The sequence below is a fragment of the Carya illinoinensis genome, chromosome 1, assembly GCF_018687715.1.
Source record: "Carya illinoinensis cultivar Pawnee chromosome 1, C.illinoinensisPawnee_v1, whole genome shotgun sequence".
In the NCBI taxonomy this organism is placed as follows: domain Eukaryota; kingdom Viridiplantae; phylum Streptophyta; class Magnoliopsida; order Fagales; family Juglandaceae; genus Carya; species Carya illinoinensis.
The window spans coordinates 45,938,617-45,950,845 of record NC_056752.1 but is presented as its reverse complement, the minus strand read 5'-3'; the positions used below and the strand labels follow the sequence as shown (position 1 = coordinate 45,950,845).

Here is a 12,229-nt window from a genome sequence, read left to right as displayed (position 1 = left end):
CAGTCGTTTTCGTTACCAAAAGCTAATAGAAAATACGTATATATTTTAAAATTATCCTAGCTGATCGACTTTAGCATATCTTCTTCACAGGCATGATATGATTAAAGGGGAAGCCCAACCTTATCCATTTTCTTATCTTCGATCCATTGCTTGTTCTCGCCATGCCCTTTAGATTCTAGCATGCCGTCGCTCTCACCATGCAGCTGATCTCTTGGACGATATTTGGTAAAGATTTACATTAATAATTAAAAAAAAAGGGTAGATTTAAAAAGAGGGGCCCAACAAAACCTGAATACCGCTCACATATGATAAAAACTAAAAACTATGAAACGGCATTTAATTGGATTAATAAATTGGCTCTCAACCAAGGTAAAGATATTAATATTGACTGGTTTGAATCACCTTAAAAATTGACTAAAGGAGTTTCATTATTTTAACATTTCTGAAAATACCACTGCAAACTAAGAGACAGCAAAATAAGAAAGAAAAAAAAATAAAAAATAAAAACTGCAAATATATCGACTAGGAATCATGCATTGAATCAACCAAATGGTTTCACAGTTTCCATCTCAATGAATTTAATTAACTTGCCACGATCATCATGCACATGTCATACTGCATTTGTTAATTTGATACTACAAGTGTATAAGAAAAATCAAACAAAATAAGGGAAATATTATTGATGAATTACGTATGCTTAAAGAGATCAAAGTGTTACATCTATAAGAAATATTCTAAAAGTAAATTTATAAAATGGTATGGCTTAATATAATATAAGATGTAAGATCTGTAATCAATTTCTAAGTTTAATTTTATAAGAGATATATTATTTATAGGTATAAGTCTCAAATAGACAAACTCTACACAAGCCTATTGTCAAAAAGTGAATCTCACTAAAAAAGAATATATAGGTTTTTTAATACTTTTTTAGGTGAATTTTACTTTTTTATAAATAGAATATGTAAAACTTATCTATTTAGAACTTGTACAAATTATTTCTATTAGATATGAATAAAGAAGTGGGGACCAACTACCAACCACACTCTTTAGTGTGTGAGTGGTAATATGGACATGCTATAAAAGAAGAAAAAGGAAAAAAAAGAAAAAAACTTGACTGAGTCATGGCTTCTAATGTACCGTTGAGATAGTAAGTTGAGATAAATTAAGTTGAGATACTATAAGAAAAACAGACAATTGCGATCAATTTATAGCAACGAAAAAAGTATTAGCAACCAAGATAAAAGTTGAAAGTTGAATAAAATATTATTTTTAAATATTATTATTATTTTGAGATTTGAAAATTTTAAATTATTTATTATATATTTTGTAAAAATTAAAAAAATTATAATAATTTGATGATAGGCTAGACGAGATGAAACACGCAATCGGGAAAAAGCCCTTCCTTTTTCCCAATAATATTTACCGCTCCTGTGGCTATATAAATGGACGTCGCCAGCTGATCATTGCATCAAACTACACCATCTTTGCCCCTCCCTTCTACTGCCCTCAACCAAAGAGAACTTCAAACCCATCCTTTCGTGTAACACAACATGGCCACCAAAGCTTCTTCCCAGCAACCCGAAAAGGGTAACCTGAAACTATCCATCTGGTCGACCGACCATGAGGTCTTGAACCAGCTGATTTCTGCAACGCATGCCCATGATGATGAAAAGTTTGATGTTGAGTCTCTTTTCATCATCGTCGACAACGTCCTTAAGAGTGCCACCCAGATCGTGGTTACTGCTGTCCCGGTATGGTACTACATTTAGGCTAAAACGTTTTAGTTTTGGGAGTACTGGAGGTTCGGTTTCCCACAGTTTCACACCATTCTTCTGCTACACCATAACGAAAACATAATATTGCTTATTACAATGCTTGATTAAGAGACTAAGCGAATTGGCTAGTCGGTCCAACTCTTTTTTCCTTTATTCGAAAAATGGATCGGACCAAGAGGGTACAAACTTACAGGGAAAGCAGGACGGTAGGCAGGTCTCTTTCTCCACTAGAAAGCATAAATCACGACATGCTCACTTCTATTTTCTCGGTTGGTTTTGCTGATTGCCACGCTAGCTTTAGCTCATGATTTGTATACATGAGATGAGATGAACTCATTTTCAGCTTAAATGAGGCCCGCAGATATGATTGTTTTATTTTTTATTTTAACTAGTTTTGCTGTTTTTCCCTCCACGTATTCATGTTCTCTTTTTCAATTTTATTCACTCGTGGCCCGCAACAGGGTAGCCAAGCTTTAACGGTAGCACGTTTGGACGAGAAGATCTCCAAAGAAAGCTTTAGTTCACCCCTGTGCACACTCAAGAGTATTTCCTGCGAGGTAATTACAAAGCATGCTTATTTTCTTTTTTCTTTTTAGAAAAATTTTACTTATCATTCCCTACGTGTAAATATGTGTTTAAATAGAAGGATAAAAATGACAAATCACATAGTGTAGTATGGAAATGATAAGTAGCATTTCTAAATAAATAAAAAATTGATAATTTGGATGGTTTTGCAAAGTCCATACTCATCCTTTAACTTTTGGTTTTATTTTGTTACCCATGTACACGTTTTTACAATATCAAATATGTAATGTCAGATGCAATGCAAGGCCCCTAGTGAAGAAGTTGCTTACGAAACAGCCCTGTCAATACTTAAAAAATTATCGAACTATTCTTGGGCTGCAAAAGCAGTGCTGACCCTTGCGGCTTTTGCTTTGGACTATGGGGAGTTCTCCTGGCTGCTTGCTCAGAATCAGTCCTCGGACCAACTCGCCAAATCATTGGGAACCCTGAGGCGGGTTTCTATCCTCTTAAAGGGACCAAATCTGGAGAAACATCGGGATGCTCTAATTGAACTTAACAGTGTGATCAAAACCACACTGGAAGTGATTGAATGCATCCTTGAGTTAAAGAAGCTGTCAAATTATGACACAAAGGATGTGCCAGCTCTGTCAACTGGCGAGGACCATATTCGAGTGGATGTTTTTTGGGCCATTATCACCGTTGTAGCCAGCACTACTCAGCTTTGTTGCCTCACTAGCGATGAGTAAGTGCTTCATATATGTTTTTTCATTTTTGGGTAAGTGATGAAGAAGCTGTTGTCCAGACCAAACATGACTCTGCATATGCCAATTAAACCCTCAGTTAGAAGTACATTACCAAATCATAATCTGATCGAAGGCTTGGTACGTAAAATTTTAGAACGTACTAAGTTTCTCTTACATATAAACAATTTATCTTAAAATAAATCAAACGGTTTGGCCGATTGATCTTACAATATTCTTAAGTGTTTTAAGCTTTTTAATATAGTTGTGTATACATGCCATCTTGCCAGTGTCAAAATGACTCCGTTTGATATACAGGGACCAGAAACAGGAACTATCCCGGTTTTCTGTGAAACTCAACGTGGCCGTCTCAGAACTTAGGAGCCAGATAAAGATTTGCAAACAACAGATAGGTTAGTTTCTTGGCTGCTACTTGAAAGAATGCAAGCTTCGGTTGGTTCATTTTTCACTTCTTAATAATTGATTGCCTTAAAAGTGGACTTGATATATAATGATGAAAGGTTTTAATGCATTGCAGAGGAGACAGAGGCTAAATATTATCGGAGGATCGTGGACCTTTTTCTAACCACTACGGAAGTCGTGGAGGTATTTAAGGAACTGATTCCCATCAAGGAGCTATTTATTGGTTCTACTGGAAATCCGGTACGCTTCTGTAGTTGATCTTTTGTTTCTTCTTTTTTTCAATCGAGTAATGATATATACACCACACTTTTATTCTATTTTTATCTTATTAAATAAGATGTAGCTTATTTATCACTATTAAATTATAAAAAAATATATAATAAATGATCTTTCAATAATAATAAATATGTCATATCATATTTAATAAAATGAAAATAAAATGGTAGTATGGCGTATAAAATTTTTCTTTTTCAATTATATTTAATCCCGTAGAAATATACTCGGTCATACCAATCTCATACCAAAGACTACTAATTTAGACTTTTGGATGCTTTTTATTTTTTATTTTTTTATCTTTTTGTAAAGAGTAGTACGTGTATTATGACATATACATGTCGTTCTATTAATAAAGTAGCATATACATTCCAGACCGGAGTAACAGAACTGTCCAAGTAACTACACAAATACATCAATCACTTAAATAACAACCACATAATAAATACGGTAGACTTGACAAAACTACCATAATACCTTCGGTCTGATTTTATATATTTTTAAAATCGAATCGTTATATACTGATTTTAAAAATTTAAGAATTGATACTGGTCTGATTCATTATTTAGTTTTGGTCTAGTTCGGTCTTATTTTTTCAATGGTTTGTTTTCAATAATTTGGTCCAATCTGGTCTAGATTTTTTCACAGATCAATGACCGCTTTTAAAAATCTCTGAACAATATATGCAATTCATCGGGCTAGCCTTTAAATTAGTGGGAAATGAACAGTACTTACGACGATAAAAAATAATTGCATATGTGAGAATCACTTTTCATAAAGCTACAGAAGCGACTTCTGTATGGCCAAGTTCTTTGAGAAATCTTTTGGCTATAGATCATGCATAAGTGGCACACTAAAAATAGTTTACTTTTCCATATATGAAATCGATCGTTGCTAACAGTACGGGTTTCTCCGCATCCCTAAATGTATGTCATATTTAAACAGGTTAACATTGATGAGGTGCTTAAGGGGAAGAATGTCTTACTGTTCATCTCGGGGCTAGATATCTCGGATGATGACATTTCAATTCTCAAACCAATTCATGAGTTAATAAGTAAGGAGGATCAGTATAAGATTGTATGGATTCCAATTGTGGAACAATATTGGACGGAGGACCTGCAAAAGAAGTTCGAGGTGCTGCGGGCCAAGATGCCTTGGTACGTAGTGCAGTATTTTTACCCAATAGCCGGCATCAGGTTCATCATGGAGAAGTGGCACTTCAAGGGTAAGCCCTCCGTTGTGGTGTTGAGCCCTCAAGGGAAGGTTGAAAATGACAATGCAATCCACATGATCAGGGTATGGGGAATCAAGGCCTTCCCCTTCACCACTGCAGTGGAAGAAACCCTTTCCCGTAACCCGGATTGGATTGGGTCCATAGCAACTGGCGTTAACCCAAATATTGAGAGCTGGGTAAATCCCTTTCACGAATCTAGTGCGCCTACATGCACAGCACATACACGTACACAAATGTATTATCAATTGTCTCAGACTGGCGCGCAATTCATTTTAATTAAGAAATAATGTATAGTGCTTTGGAATTACATTGAGAACTGAGATGTATGTTTTGTTCAAACAGATCAAAGAGGAAAAGTATATCTTTTTCTATGGGGGCAAGGACAACGAGTGGATCCAACAATTTACTAAAAGAGCAACTGCTCTTGCCAATGACCCGGTGATAAAGGAAGCAAGGATTTCCATAGAGTTGCTGTTGGTAGGAAAGGGCAGCGAAGGAGAGGAGACCCACTGTCTAATTCCGGGGCGCTTCTGGATCGGCATTGAGAGTATGTTCATTTCGGCGACTCAAAGGGAGACCAAGGCAGACGCTGTGACCCTAGAGATCCTAAAGCTGCTCTCCTACAAGAATGAAAGTACTGGATGGGCTGTGCTCAGCAAAGGGTCTAGTGTGGTGTTCAGTGGCCGTGGGACAACCATCTTGAAGGCCGTGGAGGAGTTCGACAAATGGAAGAAGCTTGTGCAGGGGAAGGGCTTTGAACTCTCTTTCATGGGCTACCACAACCTGGTTCTTGAAACTTCTCAAAAGTTATGCAGCTTTATTGATATCCCAAAGGGCAGTGGAAAAATCCCAGAGAACGTGAAATGCCCCGACTGTCTCCTCGACATGGAGGCGTATATCAGGTTCAAGTGCTGCCACAATTGTGATGGTGATGGCAGCGACTCACTGCTTGATTAAAAATGGCCACCAGCTTCCTGCAGAGGGCTAATGGTATTACTAAATAAATTCATATGGTTGAATGATAATTGGCATATTACGGAATCTTGTTTGTAAAATATGTGTGTGCATGCATGTGACGTGAACCTTATATATTTGTGTCTTAAGTTTTTAATTGGATTGTCGTGTGGATATATAATTTCTTGGTTGTGATTTTCCTTAATTTATTTTGTCTCCCGAGTGGAAATGCGTGTAATCTTGGGTTGTCACTACTTATAAGTGGCATCCTTTTGGTATTATATATATATGTGAACTTTCATATTTAATTAAGGGCTGGGTTGTTATGAACACATTTTAATAGTTAATACCCGCTTAATTTTTTTCATTCAAATTTTTTGTATATAATTTGTTTTTCTTCTTGTTTTTACTTTTTTTAATTTTTAAAATAAATTATAAAGCAACATTTTTTTTTTTTAAATTGTGATGGGAGTTACTTGTGCTGATCATGATTCATGAGGAGAGTTTTAATTTAGTTGAATTATTGGCTTTAATGTGCCTTATAGATACGGCCGGCGAGACATGAGTCATTTATATGTTAATGGTTTGTTTTTATTATTATTATTTAACAAAACTGACCATTGGCTAATAGAGACGAGCCGTTTTAGCTTACAACAGCTTGTATAGCTTTAATTTCATTGCTCCATTTTGGACATTAACTATATCTTAAATGATGTGTGAATAGTAGTAATTAAAGTAATTTGTAAATAATAATAAATAATTTACAAATAATAATGAATAATTTTTAAATAATAGTGAAATAGTCTGAAAATATCTTAAAACAATTGCGTTATTAAACAAATCCTAACTCTCTTAACTCCTATCCCATCGTTTATTGTCCAACGATTTGCCTTTTTGAACTTTTATATAGTCTATCGGGAAGGCTTAGTGCATGTTTGAGATTGTGGTGGAAAATATAACTTATAACTTTAGAACTTATAACTTAAGTAATAAGTTCTACTATTAAAAAATTATTTACTATTTGGTAACCATATGTTTAAAACACTTTCAAACATGTTACGTTTGTTTGGAAACAAATTAAAAAAGTACTTTCTGAGGTAGAAATGACGATTATTTGAATTTTTTAAAAATATGATCATATTTTTAAAAGTTTGAAAATTGTAATTATCTAAAAGTTGTATGGATATTTTCATCTATTGACAGTCTTTTTAAAATTCGAATTAAGTTCCACATAATCCGAAAAAAAAACGTTTGAGAAAAAGCATCAAAGTGATACTTTTTTCTCAAACGTACTTTTTATCTTATTTGAAATTAAAAGTGCTTTAATATGTAACTTCCAAACAACCTAAGTTTTTTATTAAAGATTTTTTTTTAAATATTTAAACACTTTTTAAAACTCCTAACGTAACTCCAAATAGGCCCTTAATACTCAATAAAATAGCTAAGCCGCAACTCAATTAGTCCTGGCCAAAACAGGTTGTCACTTTTTTGAGATTAACAACGTACTAACGTTTTCTAGACAAAGAGAACTCCAATAACTTTATATATCCATATATTGTTACAATTTAGAAAAATACATATAGAGCAATGAAATCTAACTGCATTAAATACCTTACATATATAATATAAACTCAATATTTAATACGATATAGTCTACATGTTGTATTTATTGATCATCGATCATCTTAATTATATTTATTTATACATTATAAAAACAGAATGATCATAACTATTCGGAGATCAATGCATACTTTAGTTGATGTCTTTGGTTGATAATGCACAGTGGTACTAAACGAACCATGAATATCGATCATGCTGAAACGAGAGATTAACATTTCTTTTGATTTTTATCTTAACTTGAGCTTCAAGTGCGAGATAGACATATGATATGGGTCTTATAATATTTATAATTATCTATGGGAATTCTTTTGTCAACATTAAAAACTTAATAAATAATATGACCCACTTTATGCGTCAATATCTCTTTCAGTTTATCAAAGTCTTAAATTAAGATGATAATTACTTAATTGAGAGGTTAGATTTTCAAAAATAAAAAAGATAATCCCAAAAAGCTCCGAAGAGAAACTCAAATCATTCTGTCAGTTGTATGATAATACGCCTAGCTAATACTCATGCCTGGAATTTATTTATTTATTTTTTGTCTTACCACCTTTGTTCTTGTTTTTACGTGAGATCTAGACTGCACAAAATCTTACACATCATCAGAGTTTGAGTATGTACTCTGGTCATATATATGTGATATAAATTATAAACAAAATAATAAGGATAATGAAAACGAGTCACGCTCTATAAAAAAAATGAAAAAGAAAAAGAAATAGAGGCATGCCATATAGATTATTATAGAGCATGGATGCTACTATGTAAGTTGTTTTGAGTTGAATGAAGTTTTGATCTATTTATCAAAAAAAAAAAATCCAAATGGATGCAATCAAGATAAATGATTTTTACAAATTCTAAATAGATAAATTTATGGGCAGGCTTTTGTTAAAAAGTGGACTCCACCTTAAAAAGTATTAAAAAAATCTTTTAACGGAACTTACCTTTCTATAAAGGGTTTATACAAATTTATCTATTTTGGTATTTGTACCTAACATTACTCATCAAATAAAAAGAGACACGAGGTTGTTGAAAATCATGGAGCAAATTTAGAGAGAGGCTCCCTAATCTTTTTAAAAGCCACTGCACAAGAAAACCAACGCAAAGGGGGGAGGAGCTTCGGCTCCACCTTTCCTCCCTTATCTCTCATCCCTCTTCTCTCTATTTTTCTGTTTTTCTTTTTTTTTTTTTTTTTTTTTTTTTTTTTTTTTTTTTTTGGGCCAAGTATGGAGGAAGGTCAATCTATTGTTCTTCGGAGTCCGCTGACCACCACCCGCCCTACCACAGGCTTCCCCAAGCGCCAATCTTTCAGACTAACGAAGCATTTCGCCGAATAGAACGGCATGTGAGCCACATGCACGGTCTAAAGTTGGTGCGTGATATCCACGCGCCATCGCTAAGGGAGCTCTTATGCCGCCACGCGCGATCTTTCTGAATCCAGAACCACATGTTACTTCAGATCTGATCGACTGCCATACCCCCTGGGTGACGCGTGGCTCTCACGCGCCATCACAGTTGTCGATTGTATTTTATTTTCCTCCAAGGTTGAAAATGCAGATATATATCTTTTAAATACGTAATTCGTTATTTTTTCATGTAATTTCAATTTCTATAATATCTTTTATTTTAGAAAAATAAAAACAAAACATAGTCTCTTAGACTCTGTCTATAGAGTGTGTCCTCTACTCCTTCTTAGATGGAGTATGGGGTTTGTTTTAATTCTGTCTTGGATAGAGTTGTGCTATCTCTCATATCATGTCTATAGAGATTTGTAGCTTGGTCTAAACCATGTTAGTACATTTGTTTACTGGAGAGCTATTAATGTTTTAGTCGGCTTGTAATATATGTTTTAGGTCAAATTTGTAATGTTCATTATTAATGAAAGCAATATGCTTTTATAACTAAATAAATAAATAAAGGGGGACACGTAAGGCCAATATAGTTACTTGTTCCATGTTCTCCTTTCTGTGTTTGGGGTTCGTGCCCAAACATTTTTTCCAAGGAAAAACTCGCACATTAAGATTTACCAAATTAGATCAAAGAAATGAGAGAGATTAGTAGACTTCTAGCAAGTCGTGGGGTCAAACTTAGAGTGAAGGGAACCAAACACAACATCAAACCAGAGTATATTGTAGATAGCTACATCTAACCACATCCCTTTCCCCACCATATAATCCAAATAATTTCTCTCTTGCACTACAGTATGTGCTACCGAAAATTCTTTGGACTCTGCCAGCAGCTCAATGGTGTCTTGGCCATTACAATTAATTTCCAAAGTATTTCTTTCTTTTCCTCTATCAAAAAGTTTTAAAACAACCTTAAGTGGCAAAAAATGAAGCAACAATATAGAGCAATCGGCAAGCAATAATTCCTCTACGACTAAAGGGCACTGACCTGTTACAACCATATGTAGTGCTGTTTGGCCCATCTTATCTTTGATTGATAGAACTTTTGCCTTAAATTCTGTAGCAACAGTAGAGTTGTCCCTGTTGAACCCAAGATTTCAAGTTTCATGTGATTATAAATCTACACATGGATTTTGACGATAACAAATGAATTCAAAGAATAAATGAGTTTCAAGCTCAAGTTGTTCACACAATGGAATCAAGCACATCAAAGAACCAAGCATGAGCAAGAAGGAAACAAGCTCACATTAAAGTCATAGAGTAATGTTGTAAATCTCTTAAAATTCGAAATTAGGATTAATGCTCAAAATTAATATTTTATCATAAAGCATTAAAATATATTTTCCACATGTGCATGAATATTTTTGAAAATTAAATTTGAAAATTTTGAAAGATGATTGATTGTTATTTTTTGCATGTGCATGCCTTGATTAAAGGGTTAAACTTTGAAAATATTAAAGATGATTGATTGTCATCTTTCATATGTGCATGTTTTATTTGAATATTTTCAAAAGTGATTGATGCTTTTTTAGACTCATACAAAAGGTAGATGATTTTGTTTGAAAAATTTAAAAAGTAAAGTGTGCTCATTTTGTCATATGCAAAAAGTAAAAGATTAGGTTTGAATTTTTTGAAAAGGAAAGTGTGCTCATTTTGTCATATGCCAAAAGTAAAAGATTAGGTTTGATTTTTTTGAAAAAGTGAATGATGTTGTCTTTGACAATTGAAAAGAAGAACCTTTTATTTGAATTTTTTGAAAAAGTGAATGATGTTGTCTTTGACATGTGAATCTTTTTAAATTTGAATATGAAGTCTCATATGCCTATAAATAGATCATTTGAGAGCTTCACATTCACAACATCCAGAGCATACAACATTCATTCAAAACTTTCATTCTCTCTTCTCTAAGCATTGAGCCTTAATCCTTATTCATTTTGAGAGATATAGTTTGCGCTGTATTGTTCTTATTTTACTCATTGAGGAGTGTTTTCTGATAACCTACCCACTATCAACTTTTGTATCAGAAAAAGGGTGTGTATAACCCTTGTGCGTGTAAAAAGTATTCTATACGGGGAATAGTTGAATCATCACTTGTAAGGTGATTGCAAGTGTAGAGGGTGTTCTACACGGAACCTTTGTAGCGGTGTTGTTCAAATGTGTAATAGGTTTCTATTTCCACCTGAAAGAGGTTGAATAGTGAATTTGGGAATCCTCAAGGGGTAGCTTGAGGCGAGGACGTAGGCAGTGGGGCCGAACCTCGTTAACATACTGAGTTTGCTTCTCTCTTACCCTTACTCTTTATATTTATTGTTATTTCATATTTTGTTTATATTTTATATTATATATTTGATTTATAATTGTTATTTTTTTAATACAACTCAATTCACCCCCCCTCTTGTGTTAATCATCTGGGCAACAGTCCCCAAATTCGACTCTATCCATTCCCTTCCTCCTTACACAATTAGTTCCAATCAATGTGCCATCACCAACATCAAACAGACCTCTGATATTAGACCCCCGCTCTCTTCCTCTATCAAATACAACATTAAGTGGCAAAAAATCAAGCAGTTGATGGGCAATTTTTGTATCTCCTAAAACTTGCGAACCCATGAATATTTTCCCTCCACCATAGCTTACAATACCCCCAGCAGCAACACCTCAAGCAAAAGAGGAGTGAAATTTCTTACCCCCTAGATTTTCAACATAGAAGTTGGCGTTAAAGTTGGAGCCGTCTTCATCACTAATTGCATCTTCATCTAACTGAAATTTGTGCTCTAATGCCAAAACCTTGATGGAAAAGTATGCTACTTCCTTGCCGAGTTTAGATGGACAATTGGTAGCAGCAAGGACCATAACTCGAGCATTCTGATCTGTGGTGAATCCATCCCATACAAGCATGAACTCAGTTTTCATGTTTGCTAATTCTTCATGATCTATATTATGATACTGACCCAAGAAACTATCCACCTTATCTAGAAGTGTGATAGCTGGTTGAAGTTTATGGGCCAAACTAAATACTGTAGCCCTCACACTGATGATCCTTCGGCCATCAAGTTCGCTAGACAGCGAATGGAAACCAAGAAAGACACGAGGAAGAGAGGAAATAAATGAAAGAAGAGTGATTGAATCTCTGAGGGATTGAAAATAAGAACCAAGCCTCAAAGAGAAAGAGATAGTGAAACCCCAGCCCTAGGAGAGAGAAATGACTAAATAGATAAAATAAGAATGGCGTCGGTTTACGGGTTGATGGTGAGGAGTCGGGAATCTGAAAAGCAATTCCAC

General features: G+C 34.4%; 1 protein-coding gene across 1 annotated transcript; it reads left to right on the top strand.

The window, feature by feature from the left end:
- Positions 1 to 1,484: 1,484 nt before the first annotated feature.
- On the top strand, positions 1,485 to 6,232 carry LOC122277622 (protein SIEVE ELEMENT OCCLUSION B-like). The gene is made up of 7 exons (XM_043087704.1): positions 1,485 to 1,751; positions 2,237 to 2,332; positions 2,594 to 3,042; positions 3,359 to 3,453; positions 3,579 to 3,703; positions 4,682 to 5,146; positions 5,313 to 6,232. The coding sequence occupies exons 1-7, from the start codon at positions 1,551 to 1,553 to the stop codon at positions 5,925 to 5,927; spliced, it is 2,046 nt and encodes a 681-aa protein (XP_042943638.1). The 5' UTR covers positions 1,485 to 1,550; the 3' UTR covers positions 5,928 to 6,232.
- Positions 6,233 to 12,229: the final 5,997 nt, after the last annotated feature.